At 42.4% G+C, this 22,417-nt stretch overlaps 1 protein-coding gene across 8 annotated transcripts in view; it reads left to right on the plus strand.

Moving 5' to 3' along the window:
- The first annotated feature begins 93 nt into the window (after window positions 1-93).
- The window catches only part of ANKRD44 (ankyrin repeat domain 44), a 224,220-nt gene continuing 201,896 nt past the window's right edge, over window positions 94-22,417 (plus strand). For all 8 annotated transcript variants that reach the window (XM_019554076.1, XM_019554078.1, XM_019554082.1 and 5 more), the window contains exon 1: window positions 94-146. In XM_019554076.1, coding sequence (XP_019409621.1) covers window positions 120-146 — 27 coding nt within the window. In that variant the 5' untranslated portion in view covers window positions 94-119. The remainder of the gene's footprint in view (window positions 147-22,417) is intronic.

Consider the following 22,417-nt stretch of genomic DNA (forward strand, 5'->3'; position numbering starts at 1 on the left):
GGGAGGCGAGGCCGAGGGATGCTGCTTGGGGGCTGCGGGCGGCAGGAGGCAGCCGCGTCCCTGCCTGGCGCCGCCGGCCGGGGCTGATGTCAGCGGCAGCTGGAGGCGCGTGAGCGGCGATGGCAGTGCTCAAGCTGGCCGACCAGGTAGGAGCCAGCGCCGGGGCGAGCAGGGCGCGGGGCTCCTAGCGGGCGGGGGGTGTCAGTGGGTGCCTTTGCCGCCCCACGCCGGTTCATGCCGTGCTCCCCGGGCAGCCGGGCCGGGCCGGGCCGGGGGAAGGCGGGGGCCTGTCGGGCGGGGCTGTGGCCCGCGGCAGTCGGCGGAGGCGCCCCCGACCCGCGCGCAGGGGCTGTGGGGAGCGGCCGGGGAAAACTTTCAGCAGGGCTGGGAGCCCGGGCCGGGCCAGGGTCCGAGCATCCCTCCCGGGCAGCCGCAGCTGGCGTCCGCCCCTCGCAAGTCCCCCGGGAAATCTACTGACAACTGTCAGGAAGCAATACTGGCCTCCTCCATCCAGGGAGGGATGTCGCGCCTTTGGGAAAGGCCCCCATGATCTGTTTGCAGCTTTGGGGCTTTCGGGGGAGTTCCGAGATTTTTTTTTTGTGGTCAAGACAGGCCTGCTTGACATTGGCACCACAATATTCAACTCACTAAAATGTTAAATTTAGCCGTAGGACAGCTGTAATTAGCATTAAATCCTTTCCGACCCTCTTAAAAAATATTTAGTAAAGCGATATTCTGGTTTGCACCACCCAGTTTATCCACATACTGCACCAACTGTCACACATTTGCTGCCTTTAATCTGCTATTTTTAGTTTGACTTGGTCCGCCTAGAATCTGCATTGTGCGTGTCCTTCAAGCCCCAAACCTTATTGTTCCTCTTTAAACCATCACCAGCGAAAGGTCCTTATTCAAATAAAACCCCCTCCCCACCACATGTTCTCAGTCATTTTACATCTGTGTTTCTAAAGCCACCTCTGCAAAAAATGACTCTACTTCACATTTACTTTCTAATGACAGAATTTTGAAAGGCAAAAAAAAAAGGCCTGCTCTTAAAATGAAAATAAACAGAAAGAGCACTGCCTGACTTCTAGTGGTTTCAGTGTGTTTCCATAATTTAGCAGAAGGCAGTGTTTATAGTTCTGTCTCCTGGCATGTCCCTTGATGCATTCTTGTCTTTGGATGTGGTACTTGTAGCTAGTGAAGAAAATGTTTGGGGCCATGGGACTTCATTCTGCCCTGTAGTGCATGGAATGAGTCTCATCAGTCAGAAGATACAGATAGAATCTGGAATTCAAAGTCTCGGGTGCAGCATAATGTAAAAAGTATCTGCTGTACAGGTAATAACTGAAGTGTCGCAGTTCAGTGCTTTACTCTAAACCTGAAACTACATTCCATGAAGTCCTTGGAATTACAGCCCTAAAAGTTATAAACCCTTTATGGAACCTCTGCCTAAGGCTCCTACTTAATAGTAAAGGGCAAAACTGTGGTTTCCACCTCTATGGAGTTAGTTTCTCTTCATTTCTTCTGCATCTTTTGCCTCTTATTAAAGATTGGTATTGCAACAACGAATAATGTGGGGTATAGTTTTAAAACCAGGTGGGAGCAAAAGCAGAAAGAAGAGAAATGACTAACATTCTCCAAAGTTGCTCGGTGAGATTGCTCAGAACTGGCTGTGTGGCGTTATACCTTGCATTCTCTTGGGGACACGCTCAAAAGATGGCTGCAATGTCCTGGGTCACACCCTGTCAGTCTTCAGTCCAGAACATGGTTCAGGGACAGCACTTTTCCTTTTTTGAATACCTGTCTCCTGTTCCTAGATAAGAGTTGTACCAGTATTGCCATACTCTTCCTGCTGGACGTCTCTGTGGCATTTGAAACTGTTGACTGCCTGATCTGGTCTCCTGGGTGATCGCAGGGGTGATTAGAAGTGTTCAGAAATGGCTGAGGTCCTTTCTCTAAAACTGAACCCAGAAGATTGTTATGAGCAACTCTTTCTCCACTTCCAACCTCTGCCTTAGGTAGTCCTATCAAACCACTTTCCTCACACTTATCAGCCTCTAACAAGGCCATTGAGAAACCTTATAAGACAGCATACTGTGGCAGCAATACACAGATGACACCAAGCTCTAAAACTTCCTTAAAGTGCTGTTTGCCAGCTTTCTTTATGCATAGCTGAAACACCTTGGGAGAAGGACATCTGGCTAACACTGAACTTGGACAAAGCTGAGGTATTACAGGGAGGAGAGTGTGATGCACTTTTGAAGAATAAAGATCCTTAAAACAACCTACGCTGCTTAGGGTCTGTATCCTCAGATTTAGCTGGTGCACTAACTTTGAGACTTCTTGTTGCTCTTTGGTACCCAAATAGGAGAGCAAAATATACCAACTGCCATCTGTGACTGTCCAGAAAATTATTTTCCATCTGCTCAGATGCAGAAACGGCCACTATGAGCCTGAATTATTACAACTCATAACAGGGAGTATGTCTATTAACTGCTATGATGGGCGCAAAATGTAGTGGTTTTTCTGCTTAGCAGCATGGGTTGGAACACACTGTCCTGGTGCTCTGGTTACTGCACTATATACAAAATAATTTTAGGGCCTCTGATGTGGTAATCAACCTTGTGATTAGCCCCATTTATCTGAGAGATTGTTTTCCCCTAACATTGTCTTCCCCTGAGGAGTCACCTTCATTGGACCATTTAAACTGTTGTCTGGGGGTGGGGGGTTGTTCCAAAGGGTACTTTTACAGCAGATGATGCTTAGTGACAATTTTTTTTGATATTTTTCTGTTCCATGGGTTTTACTCTTCATTTCTTTTTCTAACCCCATTATTTTTTAGGTCTGGCCATTTTATTTAGTGTTTTATATTCGGAGAGGATGTGGCTGCAGTTGATAAGTGCATATGTGTAAAATGGAATTCAGGGTGAACAAAAACTTAATGGTAACAACTTGGTGACCTTTGACATTCAGATGCAGGATCTCTTCTTCCAGCACAAACCTGGCTATATATGTATGTGGCTATTAAGGAAGAATGAAAAGGGGATTGAGGCTGAGGGTGTACAGTCATATACGTAATGGCATCTGCTTAATTTTTTTTACTCCCTCCTGTAATCTGGGTTGACATCTTCCCCTTCTGGAATGCTGTTTCTCCTTGGGGCCAAAACCATCTGAATGTAATAATGGACTGGTTATCTTAGGAAGCAGGTCTTTGACTAGGAATCATTAAGTGTTAGATGATTGTTAGAGTGTTCTGCATCTTCCTGAAGATGCAACATGTCTTCCATGCATCAAACACCTCAGTCTTTCACATCTCTGCACAGCGAAGAACACAGGCATCCTCCAAGTAGCCTATGGGACAGTGCTCATGGAGGCATAGAGATATTTTTTTATTGATTACTCCCAGTCACACTTAATCGGTTTTCTGTGTGGTCATTAAAATAAGTTTTTTGCCTTTAATGATTTTTTATTCAATGGAAGCCTCTTTTTTCATGAAAGTAACAGAGAACAGATTGTAAATCTGAATTGGTCTTGATGATTCTGGATGGTGAAAATACTGTTGATTGCTACTGCCAGTGCTCTACCACCGAGGGTGTTGGACCTCTAAGAATATTTCTTTTAACTGAAGAAAGTTTACACAGCTTGTGGAAAATTACTTTGTAGGAAACTAAATCTCTCCAGTTCCTCCATCTCATTTCAGCACTTGCCAACTTCCTCACCAGTTTAGGCCTCCCCTGTAGAGGGCTGCTAATGCTTGTAAAAGCACAGAAAGTATCTGCAGTTGGTAACATTCTTTTTTCTGTTAAAGCTAGAAAATACATTAAGCATATTAGTATGTTTGATTTGGGATCTCATGTTTTCGCCTGCTCAGGTCAGCTTACTGTACTGCCATATAAGCAAGAGTCAGTTTACCATGTTATTTATGAACATAAGGGTCAATCCAGAAACTCCTGCTTCTATAAACCAGTGTGTGTTAAGTGCTTCAAAAACATCCTGTCTGTGGATGTCCTTCAGAGGTTGATGCAAACTCTTCTGTATCTAATTGTTGGTTACAGCTTTCTGTGTTTATGTGCTGAATGCACCACTCCCTTCTTAGGTTTACAAATAATATTCTTAACATCCTTTAAACTATTTATTTGAAATGTTGCATAATGTTGGTATGCATCTAGCTCTTTTAAAGAGCTCCAGAAATCTTGTCCTCTTCTCCTGTACCTTGCACTGAGTTCAGTGTGAGTTTTGCTGTTGATTTTAGTGGAAACAGAAAGAAGCTTTTACGTTGATCCATTGCACCTTGGGGTCAGTAGGAGTCTTGCTAGCACTTCACTGGGTCAGGCCCTTTGTGGGCAACACAACAGAAATATTTTACATTGCAACAAGATTGGTCTAATAAAGATCTATTATTGGTCTACTAAAGGTCAAGATTGGCCTGATTGAGGGTGTTTGTACCTGAAAACTTGCAATTAAATAATTTTTTTGGCAAAAATCTGGTTGGTTTAATAAAAGATATCATCTGTGCTATGAATCCTGATTCCCTTGTCTTTTGACACTGGTTTGTGAACGGTCAATTTAACTTTTTAAAAATTATAGTCACTTTACCATGCACTTTGTGGGTCTTTCACACATCAGTAGAGGGAGATAAACACTTTTTTCCCATTTTTTAATGTGAAAAACTGATAGGGAAAATTGCAGAAATTGACATGGAGATTCTGGAGTTGTATTTAGTACTTGACACTTCTTTCCCTCTTCTATAGACAAACTAGGGTTCAGGTTGAAAGTGTCTCTTTAAGTGATGCAGCACCTTTTGTAGTGTTTGATTTCCCTCACACCTCCCTCCACTGTAAAGAAAATCTACAGATGTCCCAGTGTACTAGAAGTGCCCTTTCCTTTTCTTGATATGATATGACAAATTAGAGGAACAGCTTGTATTTGTGCCCCACACTGTTCTATAGAGACTACCAAATGTTTTGCTTGTTATCATATCCTGAATCGCATTTCTGTGTTCCTCTGTGCTACAACAAAACATAGTTAAAAAAACAGTTCTAGCTCTTCTTCATGGCAATGGGGGGGGACTTACTGCACATAATCTGAAGTGGGAAGATGAACAGCTACTTCCTATATTGCTCTGTATGTCTTTATTGGGGACTTCAAAGCTTGCTGTAACTGCTAAACTTCCCCAGAAGCAGCGTGCACTCAGATAACGCTTCACACCGTTATAAGCAGTCACTGTTGGGTGGGTGCTACTGTTCAACTATATGTGAAGGGATGGGAGTCAATTTGAAAAATCTGAGTTTGTTTGGAGAGCAGAAATTCAGTAACTAAGTAAGCATGCCATGGGAATTAGAGTAGCAGAACACTAGCTTTTATACATACCCTTTCTTAAAAGGAGGCAGAATTAGCTAAGAAAAAGGTTTATTTTGTGCAAAACATACATATGCTGGAAAAACAGGTTTGTTTGGTTTTTTTTAAGTTATAGTGATAGACAAAGATGGCTGTGGAATAGGAACAGTGTACTTGCTGACGTGGTGTCTAATCATTAAATAAATCAATAAAACAAAAGAACTATATCACACTTCAACAGCTATTCCTTCCTATAGGTAGGTACACATTATACATATAAGATTCAGGAATGTGTTAGTCTGTGTCTTTTAAAGGAAACATGCATTTGAAAAACGCTTTTATTTCTCTCTCCTGTTTCTGGCACAATGATCAGAATTCTAGTGTATACTGGCAGCCACTGTCTAATATATTGTACCATTCAATTCAAATGAGAGTAGGAAAAAGATCTAGCATTTGTCTTGTGAACCCAGCATTAATTTCTGCCTGTAGCAGGGGGTCAGGCTAGATGATCTGTTTGGGTCCCTCCTGACCCTAGCTACTATGAAACTCTGAAATATATACAAGGCAGTGAGATGTTGATGGGGGGGAAAAGAAGGTGCTTGTTTGTGACTAGGTTTGTTGACAGTTTGTCATCTCATATTGCGATAGACATGTATGTGAGTAATAACTTAAAAATGGTGCAGTCCAAAATCCTACTTGACGTGTTGCTTTTTGGCAGAGGCACTATTAGGAGTTTTAGCTATAGATACTTTACATGCCTGAGACACTTCACTGTGTCTTGAATCAGTAATGGTATGCAGCAAAACCTCATGTTTCTTTCTGCACGTGGTACCTTATTTCTGACTGACATACATTTTGTGAACTCCTGTTTAGCTATCAAAATAACATTTTTGGTCATGAGTACATTAACTAGGAAAGTACCATGTACAGCCTAGCTACTGTACTTTTATCTGTGTAATGGGTTGGTTTTTTTGGTAAGCTGTTGGCTTTTTACCCCTATGTCCACTCAGCGCAGTTTTCCAGGACTTAGTGGTAAAAATGGCTAGTTCAGGACTATGCTGTTGCTACCATGCTGCAGCTGTTCTCCTTCTGACTGTATTTTATTCCTGACTTTATTCTGAAGCTTGGGCTCTTCCACTTGCTCTAGCAGGTGGAAGTTGTTTTTCCTTTTTGTGGTAAAACAAAAAATTGCAAATAAAGAAAAAAAACCTCAGGAAGCCATTTTAGGGTGCCATGTGAAAGGGCCCTCTGCCACCTGCTCACTTATGTGCCAGCACGACACACATGGTATGAAGTCTTCATGCCCCTCCTGACAAGTGGTAGCAGAGACCCCTCACTCCTCCAGAATAGAAGAGATCAGTTCTCTCTGGAGAAGTCTCTTGTATTTTCCTACCAAACTGAAGTACATCTAATTGAGTGAGTGGGCTAGGGCTTGTTCACTCAAATCCTCCTGCCAAATGTTCCAGGCACAGGATGTGGCTGACCGGCATTCATAGAACAGTGCATCTTGGAACAAACACCTGCCCTGGAGGCACAAAACAGTTCACCCTCTAGGAGATGTTGGTTCAGGCTGGGTTTAATCTTTGTATCGTTGTCGTGATGGTATGTCATGTTTTCAAGGGTTTTTTTTTTTTTGTAACCATAAAAAACAGCTCAAAAAAATGAAAGCTGAGGTTCTAATACAGTTACATGACCCCAGGGGTCAGAGAAGCCTGTAAGGCCTGTGCTTCAATTGGCCATACTTGTACTGAATATACCTTGTATTTTTATTTGTTTTTTCTGGTTAAATGTATTGTGTAACATATTGCTAGCTAGATTGTGTGTGCATGCTTTAAAATATACATGTAAAAATGGCTGTCCTAATATTTTGTATTTTCTGGTACTTTTCAGTTTCAATGCTGCGGGTTGAGCAGTTCAATGTTTGATATTTATTGAGCTACAGATCCATTTTTTTAGGCTGCATTTTTCTCCAGAAGCATATTTTTGACATTTGTCACTTTGTTCATTTGCCAGAGAATAGCAGCTGTGGGAACATACCAAGCTATCTCATGTCTTCAACTTGGGCTTGAGGGTGGTACTTGAAACCTGTGACCACTTGCCTTTGGAGCTCTCTCTGCCTGGTAATAGATGGGAATGGAGTAGAAGTGTTTCAGATGAGACAATTCTTAAATAAATCTGCAATTGTGTACCAAGAGTTTGAAGTCATCACCCTACTTTAGATTTTGCCAACAAATTGAAGCACTGAGCTTTGTCAGGATAGTTGTGGCAATCTGAAAGTACATTTTTTGGTGACAAACATTTGTATCTTTTTGCTTTTTCAGAGGGGGAAAAAAGTCTTTCCTAACTGTACACTGCAGATACACACCTGAGAATGGAGAGTTTGGTTTGTTTGCACCATGCAGTTCTGTAGTTTGAAGTAAACTTGTCTGATTGACATTGGTACTTCATGTTATGAGCTAGTTCTATGTACAGATATGCATTCTTGTGCTGGAATTATTTGTAATAGCTTGGTTTCTAATTTTGAAAAGGACATTTGAGAAAACGCCCTTGCGAAGCCTCCACTTCCTCTCCACGGCTCTGTGTTACTGCATCTGAATGAGGAAGTAAAACCAAATGGCCGCCTTTGCATAGGTTTTAGATGCATAGCTACTTTTTTACTTCAGGCATTAACTTTTTTGCATTGAGTGACCTGTGTTCATCTCCTCTCTAGCTGCACACCAGAAAAATCATGTTTAGGACTTGCTTTTACCATGGTTTTCTGACATTGCTGCTGATCTAGGTTTATCTTCCTCTATACTTGAAGAGTAACTGATGCTGAAACAGCTGCTGATGCCCACTGTCTTCAGCAGGTGTTTTTTTTTTTTAGTTAGGCCAGGCAATGAAGTAAAGTACTGCTTGTTGTGAACTGGGTGGCTGAATCATCTTGGAGACATTCCACCAAATTTAACTTCAACCCTTTTTCAGGAATAAATAAGTAGGAGGAAGAGTGTTGAGCACTTTCAAATCTCCCTGAAGTCCATGAAAATGGCAAGGTGTACAGCATGTTGAGAATCATGTTGCATTTAGGCCCTTAGCCTGTATTCAAGGTATTAACAGGTGTTTAAATTTGTATAATGAGTAGTCTCATGGCATGTGTGATGGAAGCCATAAACCACTGCAGGAACAAAAACATTTGTGCCTAAGTATATATTTATTTAGAAGCCTAATATTAAACACATAGCTTCAAGAATAGACAACATTGAAGACAAGGCTTTAAAAAAACGGACATTTCAAATCTGATACAATTCCAGCCAGGTATGTTTTAATTTTTAAAAGTGATAAAAGAAAATAGATTTTAGCATGATAATTAATCTGCAGCACTCACTGCAAGATTGTTAGCAAGATTCATAGAATTACTGGACATTTACACTAATAACAGGAATCTCCAGGGTTATTAATTCTTAAAAACCTTTGAGAAGAATATAAAACTTCATTCTCCAGGGCTTAAACCTTTCTCTACCTATTAGAGGTTAGGATGAGTCTTTAATGATGGCACATTAGTACACATCTGCCTTCTGTGAGATTTGTTGCAGCTTCCTTTGAAACATCTGATCTTGAGCAGTGTTAGAAATGAGATGTAATACTGGAAGGATTTGGTATGGCAATTCATGTATTCTGTGAATTTTTTCCCCCTTCCAGCATGGTCCTAATTCAGCAAAGCATTTAACTTCAGACTTGTGATGGATTTATTGTTATTTTCCTAGCTTCAAGATCTATTCAGCAATTACTGAAGTCAGTAGAAGCATTTTCATTCATTTCCGTGTACCCTCCATTAAGGCTTTTGTCTCTGAAAAGCCAAACAGCTGAAGCTATTCTGCTTAAAGAAAGTACCTTTTAAAATTTGTAAATGGTAAACAGTATCACTGGGGAAAACGAGGATAGCTTACATTTAATTTGTTATCAGTCATGTGGAGTTGAAAAGGCTCTTAGTTGGGTTACTTGTTTCAATGCAGACTTAAAAAGCAGCCTGGCTGGTAGTTGGGGATGCAAGGTCTTGCATCTTACTGGAGTTTATGCTGACAGTTTGTAGCAGGAAAAAACATCTGGTGAATTTATGGGGTCTTAAAATGTATTTCAGAACAGTGGAGAGAGTTTGTATGAGAATAGTTTTTAAATGCTGCTGCCTAGATCTTACTCAGAAATCTGGCAGAATTATTCCCATCCCATCTTTATAGTCACTCACTGGACTTCGTATGTTGAGGGGTGGTACACAGGTGCTGATGTAATAAGAATATAGCACTCTGGGGGCATACAGGTGTTCCAGCCTCCTGGCTGGAGAGCTACAAAGTCACGTCATATAGTCAAGCTCCTAAGCCAGGGGTGATAGGGGTTGCTTCTTAGGTCCCCCCACTCCAGTCTGTCCCCGTCTAGACTGTTTGTGTTTACCAGCTCTTCCCAATCCCAGTGTTCCTGCAGTGGTGATAGCAGCTGTTCCAGCTGCTGCTACCACCATAGGAATAGGGGTTCTTCCTCATGTTCCCATGGGAGCTATAGGAATAGGAGGGCTTCTGGGGTTCCCAGAAAAAAAAGGTGTTCCTGTGGAGGGGGCTGTGGAGCACTGCTGGCTCTGCAGGAACAGGGACTCTTTCCACAGGGGTGAGGCAGCACAAAGAGGTGCTGTGGGAACAGGAGCTCTTCCTGGTGTCCCTACAGCAGTAGTGGCTGTTCATTCTACCACTGCAACAGGAAAATCAGCTTACTGCAGCTGGGTAATTCGTCAGGGAGCCAGCTGCTCTCCCTTCTTCTGTCTCAGAGGCAGGAGGGAGGGGGAGAGAGAGAGAGAGAGAGTGCTGAGCATTGTGGGATGCTGGGGGTCCTAGAGCCTCCCAGGGTGCTACAGAGAATTTCCTTTTTGAAAGAGGTACAGTTTTCCCTATGTTTTTGCCATCTTTGTAGTTCTACAAACAGCTTGAATGGCGGCATGCTCATTTTTTGTAGCACTATAAGGGTATAGATAGCACTACAAGTGTAATACTTGTCCATGGCCTAATAGTTAGGGCACGGACATTTTTATCAGAGACGTAGCTTAATGTGATATGTCTTACTGCTCCAGTTTAATGTATTGGGACACTTTATGTAGACATAAAATGATATTTTCATACCTCAGTGACAAACATCAATAATTTGTAGGATTATCAATTATTTCTTTTGTGTCTCATTTAATAAGTTTATTTTCTTCTGTCCATTTCAGTAACATTTTTTTCTCCATTGTGTGCTGAATTGTTCTGTCTTTCTCAGAACTCTTTTGGTTATTTTTCATGACCATAAAATTGCCTTATTTTGTTTTTTCTATGCATTTTCTTAACTCTTTGCACAGGAAGGTTGGCTCAAGTAAAGTTGCTGTCCTTTGCAATGCCACTCCCCCAGGGCTAGATTGTGCCCTGCCTTGGGTGGCAGCCCAGTGTATGGGAGTAAGGGACTGTGGCACCCTGGTTGGGAATCGTTGCTCTAGTTCTCCAGGGGATGTGTGTGATTTGCCAATCAAAAATATTCAAAACTCACGTTTAAGGCTTCTACTTCTCCCAGACCCTCAACCATTGTACTGATTTAAAGATTCTGAGCTTGAAAACAAGGATTACATTTGTTTCCCTTCTGAGTTTGCAGCTGGGTCACATTTTTATACTTCTCTCTCTGTCCATGAGAGACAGAAATGCACATTTTTCAGTGAAAACTGAAATTCTTGGATAATCACAGAGTTTTTTTGACCTGGGGCTTTAAGCGTTAAACATTGCAAGACTAGGGATCACATGGCAAGAGTTGGCAGCATAAAATACACTGTCATGGATTTGGGGTACTTTTCCCTAGGAGCAAAGGGAATCCAGAAGGCAGATTGTAGCTGTGAGAGTCCCAGTCTCTGTTAGCTGGTCTAATATGGAAAGGGAATGCTACAGTGTATTATCCTTTGCTTGGGACTTCTGGCAAAGTCATGAGTTGGTCCCTGACCAGCTGCCAGCAAGGCTCAAGATTCATTGTGTGACTGTGTTCTTCTTAAATACCTTCAGGTTGCTTCCAGCTCATACGCCCTGTTCTAGCCTCCTATTTCATGTCTTTCAAGGAGTTCCTTTTCTGGACGTTTAAAAGACCACAGGGCACAGTATATTCCTGTGAAAGGCAGATTACAGCACTTGAGAGCCTGTGATAAAAGGTGAGGAATATGGGTGTCTCCCTATTCCTCTATCCTTCACCATTTGTGTGCACACAAATTCTAACTCTGCAGTGGAATAACAGGACTAAATAAATCACTTTGACATTTGATTTGGGAAGGTGCAGGGATAGATGTGTTGGCTTTTTGTTTTGTTTTGTTTTACTGGCAGCATTCTCTGAGCCAGCCTATTGCTACAGGGAGTGATTTAGGGTGGAGGAAGTTAAAATCGTGTTATGCTGAACTGTTTAACATTGATTTGCTCATCATATCCTTCAGTTGTTGTTCAACATGTCTTGGGTGAAAAATGAGAGAACAAAAGCCTAAAATACCCCACATTGTCTGTGTGTTTTGATGTACTTGTCCACATGACACACAGCATTTATTTTCAATTTAAATTCCTAGAGAAGGTCTTATTTAGTTATTGACTCTAGGAAGGTTTCCAAAATGCTCTGAAAACCCAGTAAATACAATGTGCCAAATTCTAGAACTATTGCTTTTGTTTGAGTAGAGCACACTTAGCACAAATACTTCCACTGCATCCTGCTTTATATAGGGGGAGATCTTCAGTATAATAGGTTGCTGATCCTTTGGACATACGCCAGCTTGTCCCTGGTGAGACTTTTTTGGGGGGGGCGGGATTTTCTCCATATATGTGATTTGAGGTGTTTTAAATGAAGACCAAGCTGGATAGATTGGGAGGTCTGCATGAGGAATGTAGTGCTGGGGAAAGATAGTCGCTTGTGCCAGAGGGCAGACCTAGGAGAGGGTGTAGGAAAACTCTTACAGCAGCCTCAAGGACTGAACACCCAAGGGAACAGTGAAGCAAGAGTGTTAAGTGGTGTGAGTGGCTGCTGCATTTGTGAGGTGGCTGTATTGAGCGTGTGCTTGCAGTGTCCTATGAGGGAAGGAAATGGCGCTTGCCCTGTTTTACAGATAGGCCTTAACTCCATAAGTAACTTGGACAGAGTCAAAATCAGGAATTGATTCCTGATATGGCAAAGAGAAATTTTTGATCAACTGATTCCAGTGTTGGAACCATAAGGTTATCCTTCCTCTCTGAATGTTGGGGGTTTTTTTTAGTTGATTAAACTAGCTGACAGAAAGGCACATGATGCCATGTGAAGGAAAATAAACAATGGTGTACATAGTTTCATAGCAAGAGTTTAAATTTACACTCCAAATACATACTTTCCTTACATTCTTGATTTATAATGCATGAACACTATGCTCCCTATTATGGAATTGGCTTTGTTGGACCTGCAAGTATAGAAAAGAAAGCTGACAGAATTCTGGTAGGTATATGTCTAATGTGTCAGTTTTCTTGCACTTTGAGGACCTCTTATCTGACTTGAGTCTCTAAGTTATTTGATTTCTTAGGGCAGGATGCAAGAAAATAGTAACAGCTTAGGCACATAACAGTTTTATAAGCAGGGCAAGATGTGTCTTTTACTTTATGGCACGATTAAAAACAAGATTAAGAGCTATCTAAATAAAATGACTTGATCAACTTTTTGATTTTTTTGCTGTTACCATTGTGGGTTTACTGGAAACCATTTCCCTACAGAGTTGCAGCAATAGATATATATTTTTGAGATTTTTAAATTGATTCCTCTGCCTATGCTTATGTTATGCTACGGTTAGTCAAACCTTAAAAATGATCACTTTTTAAAGAAACAGTGTCAATATGCAAGAAGCACACTAGGCAAAATAGCTTCAAGAGACTTATTAAGCAATAAATTGGAAATAACTTCCCATCTCCTGCTCTGCTGAAAAAAAACTGGGCATCAGAGTCATTGAGCACCCTGTAAAGTGGGTATCTCTGGTAATGTGAAAGAATTGCTGAGAGTATAGAACAAACAAGCCTGAGAACAATGTAATGTTCTAATACATCCCAAATTATGGGGGACTAGCACCATTATATGTTTGGAACAGGATGGATGGGTTCAGAGAAATTCATGTGTTTGTAGAAATTGTACAACTTGCTGATAGTGGGTTGGATGGTGTGATTTTTGTGTGTGTCTGTGTGCTGTTTCTCTAGGGCTAAATATGGTGCCTGTTCTGGCTGTGATTACTGGTAATGTCTTGCTTATAAAGGAATTGCCACAATAACATTTTTTTTTCTTTGTAAAGTACTTTACAAAGACTGGCTAATGAATCTTCTCAATAGCTGTGCTAGACAAAGAAGAATCATCTTCATTTTACCAAAGGAAGTAGGAAGTTAACAGATTTGCCTGAGTCCCCAGGGTGTCTACAGTGCGGTTAGAAAGTATTACTACTGCTTGTGTAGGTGCACTTTAGCTACCTCAGGTACTCAGCTGCACAGGCTGCTTCAGACAGCAAGTGGGTACCTTGGCAAGGTTGTGCAACAAGTGCTGAAGGCAGTGCTGTTATGGCTACAGGACTGTTGGTACCTGATCTGGTTTGGTTATAGGTAGGTGTATCTACATGAGCTACAGTCACATCTCCTGATTGCAGAGTAGGCATGCCCTCTGTGTCAGTCAGGGTTAGCATATAGGAGTTCCTGGCTTCTATTACTGTGTGTAGACCACACATGTTTTTAATATTTCTTTTATAACTGAAATGAAATTCATCTTTTCTTCTGTAGCACCATGTAGTAAAACTTGCTGTGTTCTGAGGTACATGAACAAGTTGCTAAAGGGTTCCCTGGAAAATAAGGCCAAGTAACAGCGAATTGTCACAAACTCACAGTTTCAAGAACTGTAACAGGATTTAGGGCAAGTTCAGACATACTACTAAAGAAAACCTAATAGAGATGGACAAAGATGCATGTGGCTGTGTTTTTTTTCTTTGTTATTTACATTTGACATTAGAATGCTCTAGTGTGGATGTCATACTACTCTTGCACTACGTGCCTGTTTTCACTCACCTATATAGTACATGCTGGGACAGTTGTTCTACTTTTTGTTTGTTTGTTTTTATTTTTAAAGGATTATTTTTAAACCACAAAAATAACAAAACTGGTTTAATGATTTGCTGGTCATGCATGGTTATTGTTCAGAAGCTGTCACAATGAATTATGCTAGAGCATCATAAATGAGCGTTTACATAATAGCTGTTTCAGGTATGCAGGTAGAATCCCAGAAGTAAAACTGTTTGAGGATAGTTACTTCTTTAAATCAGCTATTCTTGATGCTGTTTGTACTGGCATTTTTTGTATGCTGAGTTGTGAAACGAGGTCTTAGAGAGAAAATAGTTCAGCTTGTGGAGTCTTTTGGAATGTTCAGACAGTGCCTTGATATTTATTTTCTTAACCCGTACAACTATCATTTGAAGTCACAGTAGTTATTTTCACAAATAATTGTCTCTCTAAAAGGATGAATCATTTGCTTAGTCAGAGGGTAACTCTCTTCTGTTTCTGGGCTGAAGTGTGGAGTCTTTTTTTTTTTCTTTCCACAGTGTAGTTGCACTGAGCCTTGGACTTCACTTACTACAAACCAGATCAGTGCAGAGAACATAACTTGCACTTAGATTCAACCTAAACCAAATTTTAAAACCAGCTGGACCTAGTTTTTAAGTGGCTCAGACCCATAAACTGGTTTTGAGGCAGATCTGTTTGCACTATAGACAAGTCTTAGAAGCCAAAATGAACCCTTCTGAAAATGAATCAAGTGGAAGGTGCTTTCCTTCTCCTGTGAAGTTTCCTTAGGACATCTCCCCTTATTTGGGAGAATTTGGGTAGAGCAGGAAGGTGCTAAAGCATTTTAATGAATAGTTGTAGTTGTCCCATGCTTCCTCCTCCAGCCTTACTCTTACAAGTCAGTGTCAGAGGAAGAAAATAAAGTATGAATCAGGATGAGAATGTAGATGTTCCTGGCTCCTGCAGTGCTACCATTAAGCAGAGTATCTGTCCCTGTCCTAGCTCTTCATTGCAGCGGGTGCTGGTGCAGCTTATTTTCTTGGTCTCTGCTATAGAAGTTTCATGGGGGTTGGGAGAACGGGGGAGCATACCGCAGGATGTGCTACTTTGTCTTTCAGATAACTGTCATAGTTAGGGCTACTTGGTTATGTTATTCTTCATTTTCATAAGCAGGGGAGAGCCTGGGCCTCTAGTATCTGAGAGGTAACATTCAAGTGTTCCTTTACTCTTGTACTTGCTGTCATAAGGTAAGAATAAACAATTTGCTGCTGCTTGAGGTTGTCTACACTTGGAAATGTACTGAAATAGCTATTCCAAAGGAATTATGCTGGATAATTAGTTTTAGTATAAGCCCTCAAGTGGACAGTCATTTCTGATTTTTACTTTGGAAGTAGAGTAGCAATCATGTAATTATTGGTGTATTTCCAAGCCTAGAGTGATGGTAATAGAAAAAAAAAGACAAGCTTTTAATTATCTCATCAATTCAGAGAGGACTTAAAAAAATCCTACTACTATACAATGGCAAATGTATTGAACGTGACTCAAAATACTTCACATTCATTAGCTAACATGCACAAGTTAATTTTTACATTATAGTTATTAAGTAACAGATTGCAAGGAATACCATTTAGCTGTGTCTATTTGGTAATTACAAGCAGTTGTTTAATAAAGCCAATAAACTCTTGATGTGAAAAATATAAGTCAACAGTAAGTTTTAATTAATGGTGTTAGTGTGTCCTGTGTAAGCACCAAGATGCTTTGCTGAAGGATCTGGATTTCCGTAGTGCAATAAGCTGAAAATATAGCAAGGAATTAATAAATACAAAGAACGAGTGAGACCTGCTTGGGTATTAGGCTGCCAGGCTTTTTCCCAGTCAGAGGCGGAGGCATGGCCAGAGCCCCACCAGCATGCTGAGGCAGAGGGGAGGGATGGGGGTTTAAATCCCCTTCCCTCCCTGCTCAAGTGGCAGGGGTGGAGGTGTGGTCAGAGGCCAGCCCCAGGCCAGCAGCCTGAGGCAAAGGAGGGGGAGGGAGGTTTAATCTTCCCCTCCTTCCCCACTCCCACTTGCATGGGACCACAGCCTGAGTCTGCCTGGCTGGGGTGCTAGACTTTCGCCACCTCCCTCTGCCCCTTCACTTCGGGGTGCTGGTTCAGGACCAGTGTCTGGCTACGACCCTGTCCCTGCAACTTGAGTGGGGGAGGAGGTGGGGGGGAAAGCCTGGCAGGAGCTGCTGCACCCCTGCCAGGCAGACCCCCACTGGGGTCCTGTGCCAGTGGGAGAGGGGAGGGAGGAGGGTTTAAACCCCCCTCTCTTCCTGCCTTGGTCTCTGCATGCTGGCTAGTGTCTGGCCACATCCCCTGCCCCCTTCCCTTGAGCAGTAAGCAGGAAAAATCCTGGTGGGGGCTGCTTTCCCCCCTCTCCCTCCAGGTACACCCCAACTGGGGACCATGTAGGCCAGAGTGGGGGTTTAAACCCCTCCTGAATCGTATTCAGTGGCCTGCCAGGGCCTGGCCATACCCCTTCTTCCCCCTTCAGCTTGAACATGGAGGGGTGCAAAGCCTGGAGGACTTCTCTTCCACCTTTCCTCCAGCCTTCTGGCCTTTGTTGAAGAAAAGTGGGGGCTTGCTCTAGTGCACCCCAGCTTCTAGCCTGAGCCACTGCAGTCATGTGGCTGCATTTCTGGAGTCAAAAGTGAATGTCTGTTCACTTGGTACTCAGTTCACTCTAAGCAGACTAACCTGCAGTGATTGAATCAATTCAGGCTTGGGCTTTTTTTGAATGTCTGTACTTAGCCGAAATGAATTTAATGCAGCTGTATTAGTGTAGTGCTGGAACATGACTGTAAAACTACTGAGAAACAGAACTTATTAGTGTGTCCCCACTGGTACAGTAAAACAGCTACCTTACATTTATTTTGGGATGTAACGTATGTATAGATCAGATGTGCACTGTGCCTCAGTGCAGTTCTTTCAAGTGCAGCCTAGAGGTAGTGTAGATGTGCCTTGAGGCTCTCTGTGGCTCAGTTACATGTACAACAGCAGTGTTAGAACACTTATGCTTGTGAGCTGTCGCAGAGCTCTCAGGTGCCCTGCAACTGAGAGCAGAAATGGCTCGGGAGAGACCCCTAGTGGCGGGAAGGGGGAAGCGCAGCTGCCAGTCACCAGGACTGCAGGTGCTGGTTGCCCTAGCAACCAGGGAAACCTAGAGACAGGAAGGGGCAGAGCTTAGTCCTTCTTAAGCCCAGGCAGAAGGCCAGGAGGGCAGTTCCCCTCCAGCGGCCGAGGGAGGAGGAACTTAGCCAGAACAAAGGGGAGAACTTTGACAGTCAGAACATCCCCTGGTTCCTGCTGGGGGTTGGTGCACTCTCTCTCTCTCTCTGGTAGGGAGAAATTCGTATTTTTGACCAGAACGGTCTAGCTTTTATGTTGTAGCCTGGGGGCTTTGCATTTTGTGTTTACTGTTTCACCGGAGGACCGAGTGAGGCTATTAGGGGTTGGAGGAGGCTTCATAGGGACTCCACAGTAGCGTGGAGGTTCCTGGCACTGGAGAGGGCGTAGCATTGTTTGGGGTGCGTGGGCCCCAGCCCTGGAGTTTGGGGGCAGCGAGGAGCCCCAGAGCCAAAGGAGTTGGGGGGCAGTGAGGAGCCCCAACTGAAGGGAGCAGTGAGGAGCCCGGAGTTGGTACGGGCGAGAAGTCCCAAAACGGGCAGTGCAGCACAGGCTGGAGGGCACCGGTAGGGGCGTGGGCTCTGAGACGAGCTAGAGGGCGCCGGTGAGGGTGCAGGCAGGGGGATAAGCCAGAGAGCGTCCGCGCGGCGCAGGGAGTAGGACAGACCTGAACAACACCAGATACATCTGCGAGGATTGGGCTGCTGTATAAGGGAAGGAAAGGAGCCGCAGATAGTGCCTAAGGCACTGAGACAGAAAATAGGCAGCCTCCCGTTTGATTAAGATCTTTCAATCAAACAAATAACAACAAGGCATGGCAGGCGAGAAGGCCGGCGGTTGGCCCTTGATCCGAGTTGTGGGGCCATGAATAGACGGTCCCGGGGATGCACAACTGTCACATGAGCTCATTACAGTAACAGTGGCCATATAAATACAGCCGGATTGGGCACAGAAGTTGAAGGAATCAGTGTACTGGTGCTGATGGTTTTTGTGGGTGCAAAGAAAACTCTTAACTTGAAAGGGGTCAGATGTGTGTCCTTTTCCAGTGGCGCAAGATCAGCCAATGCGGAGAGAAATTTTCAGGGGGATTTTTGGGAGGGGTTGACTCCAAATCTTACTTTTCCTGAATCATAAAAATATATTGTACTTACAAGTACAAAGTTGATCCCATGTCTTTTTTTCTGAATGACCTTCAATCATTCTTTATTTCCTGTTGTTGGCTTAATGTGATCATGAATAGACCTGGAAGGAAAAACCTGTAATTGTACAGTTTTAATCAAGAGGCGTATTTATTTCTTGCTCTTATTTAGAGACTTCATTTGTAGAAGTATGATAGACTGTATACCCCCCAAGAATCAAAAGACCAAGTTATACATTGTAAACTTTGTAATGAAAGTGCCTGGTAATGGCAGGTCCATATATACGTACGTACATACGTGTGTGTGTGTGTATGTATTTGGCCAGCTCCAACAATTAAATGGAAAAGAGCAACATGATTTGTTTTCATAAGGCTAATATATTCAGTTTCCAGAATTGGAAAGCATTATATGACCTGTCTTACGTCTTGAGGTTTACTTTACCTAGAGGTATAATATAAACACTTTTTAATAGCTTCTGTTCAGTCAAAAATAACACATCTGCAGCATTATTAATATATATTACAATAGATATATAAAGAGATCTCTGTCCAGTTAATTGAATAATCCAGTTTTAGCTTTATACATTCCCCTAATCAAGCGGAGATGAAAGATACAGAATTTCCAGTGCTGATACATTTATCTATTTAGATAGACTCTTGACGTAAGTCAACCACTGTCTCTCACATTTAATGAGATGGAGGGAAAGAGGTTTTCTGTTTTTTAGGTCTTTTGAGGCCAGGAGTGACCCTTCATTAACTGATCTTAACAAATAAATAACACAATTAATTTTAACAAATGGATAAGAGCTCAGGCCAGAATAGGAAGAGAACAAATATTTAAATGAGTTAGATATATTCAAGTTACTAGTGACTGATTTAATTCACCCTTGTGTGCTTATGGGACTGGCCAAAGTTATCTCTGACACATTAGTGATAGTCTCTGGAAACTGGAGAAGAATGAGGAAAGTTCTGTAGGACGGAAGAAAGGCATGTCAATACATACCTTTTACAAACTGGGAGGGAGGGGAGAGGACTCGGGGAGCTGTTGACTGCTAACCTTATCTACAATCTCTAGAAACAAATTTAACAATCAGTTTCTAGGCAGTTACGGTGACAGTGGTTTTTGTTTGTTTTTTTTAAATAAAACTGCCTATTTGGGTTTGTTAAGAACAGATCATTTCAAATTGATTTATGGTTGGTGCACAGCTGGTTGAAAAACACTCTCAAAGAATAGTTAGCAGTTTGTTGAAAGAAAGGATGAAATGTCATGTGTTCTTGATAAACTGGAAAAAGTCCAAAACTACGAAGATAAAATTCAATAAATAGAAATGCAAAATTGCATGTAGGAAGGATAAATCAAACGCCCAAAACAAACATGATGTGCAGTAACTGGCTAGGCAAGAGTACTGCAGAAAGCATCTGGGCATCATAGGGGATCTCAGGTTAAACAAGTGAATAATGTAATGGTTTTGCACAAAAGGGTAACCTCATTTTAAGTTCAGCAGGCCATACCATAGACCCATTAAGTCAATGGCAATTGGCTAACCCTTGTTTCAACAATGTTTGTTGAAGACCTTGTTCCAGGTCTTTGCAAGGATTTTATACTAGCAAACCTCATCCCAAATCAACATTTTCCCAGTAAAAGCTTTCTAGTGTAGACCTGGCCACAAGATTCTGCTGAAAAATACTAATGGTTACCATCAAATGGTTCTTGGATTCAAAGATGATTACAGACCCTTCTTGAGCAATAGCTGTGCCAAGCATTTTCCTTATCTACACTTAATGTGCTTCTGCCAGTAGAAGTTCTGCTGGTAGCCAGCATCATCACCAGCTCACAAGAGCACACCTTTGCACAGCTGCACTGCAGGAGTGGTGCCAGTGGAATACAAAGTGGGACAAGGTATCTTTGCTTTTGGAAGCTGCTAGATGCCAGGAAAAAGCTTTACTCTGGTGGAGATGTTGGTATTCTGCCAACAGAAAGGGGGTTTGATGTCAGCAGAGACCTTTGACTGTAGGTGCACTCACATTTTTTCTGGCAGAACTTAAGTGTAGAATAGCCCTCGTGCTCAACAGACTGAGCAATCAAAAGAGATACAAATGTTGGGGCCATTTCTCCAGGTCCTGGGTAGCATGGCAGATCAGAACCTGAAGTCATTTGGACTGAAAGGTTTCCTTGCTTGGAAATGCAGGGTTTAGGATATCTGTTGTTACCCATGTATGTCTGTAACAGAAAATTTGGAGGAGAGGTTGTGAGCATGGCCTTCAGGAAATGGAGGAGTAGGGTTTTTTGACCTTAGAAGTCACTGGAATGTCAGGATTGGGGACTTCTAAGCAAGGAAGCCCTCTGTTCTTGGTTTCCTACTGTAGTCAGGGAAACAGAATTTAGTATACATTTTTTGAAAATGAGATTACACTCATACCAACAGTTGTGCATCCCAATGGAAACAACCCTGCAAGACTGAACTTCAGCTAACAGTTTTAGCTAAAAGGAGCAGTTATAATGCACAGTGTCATGTTCCTCATGTGGGAGTAATTTTGAGAAATGCCTGCATCTAGATAATTTTCTGCTGTGGCTAAATCTGGAAGACAAAAATTAACCTTCTCTGTCCCCAGTGGGCCCTTGCTACAATCATGACTAAATTTATTGGTCTCAAAAGTGTTTTCCTCCTTCCCCCTCCCCACCTCTTTCAGCTTTTCAGTAAAATCTTCTCGGTGCTATGCAGATCTAAATTGATAAGGCATAAAGAAGTTTTTTGGTATGAATAGGTGGAATAGATGCTGTGGGATTTTTTTGTCTCAGAAGCACGTAATTCTGGTTTCAGAATGCAAGAGGATGAAAATGAGTTTTATGAAATGGAAGCTGTCAAAATAAGAGAGAAAATGCACTATAAAGGCATCATTTTGTGTAAGGAATTGAAAACGGACTGAATATACAAAGTCTAATATAGCTATGGACATAATATATTGAATGCGTTCTTAATACTGGAATGCTGAGTAGTTCTGTATTTTCTAGTGCACAAGACTTATTTCCTCAAAATAACAGGACACAATTTTTGGGAAAAAATGCAATAAATATGATTACATTTCAGTTAGTTTTTACTGCTATGAATTAAATTGGATTTGGTATACAAGCCATACCTTAATTTTAGACTTTTTTTTTAAATCTTATGCAGTGGAAAATATGACAACTGTTTCATTAAACACTTAAGTTTAAAGCCATTAAACTTCCTGTGTAATGTTAATAATATTTTCATTGTGCTATTAGATCAGGGGTGGGCAAAATATGGCCCACGGGCCGCATCCGACCCGTGAGGCCATTCTATCTAGCTTCCAAGGCCCCTAAAAAATTTAGAAAATTAATATTTATCTGTCTTTGGTTCCTGTCAAAATGACAGGAACCAGGGACAGTAGGACCCAGGGGACGCCTGCTGGGCTCTCAAAACAGCAGGGCCTGCCCAGCCCCAGCCCCCCCAGCCAGAAGCCTCAGCAGGGGCTTGTGGCCTGGGACCATGTGGCTGCACTGTGCTGGAAACTCAGGTAAGGGCAGGGGAGGACCCTGGGCAGGGAAGGAGCCCGGGGAAAAGTGGCCCCTCCTGTGCCCCCTGGCCGGCACTTCTTGCTGCACCTGCTTGCAGCCCACATGGGACTGTCCTGAGCAGGCACAGGCATCCCCAAATGGGCTGTGAGCGGCTGTAGCACGGGGTGCCGGGC

The sequence above is a fragment of the Crocodylus porosus genome, unplaced genomic scaffold (genome assembly GCF_001723895.1).
Source record: "Crocodylus porosus isolate Cpor-Errol unplaced genomic scaffold, CroPor_comp1, whole genome shotgun sequence".
Taxonomy (NCBI): Eukaryota; Metazoa; Chordata; order Crocodylia; family Crocodylidae; genus Crocodylus; species Crocodylus porosus.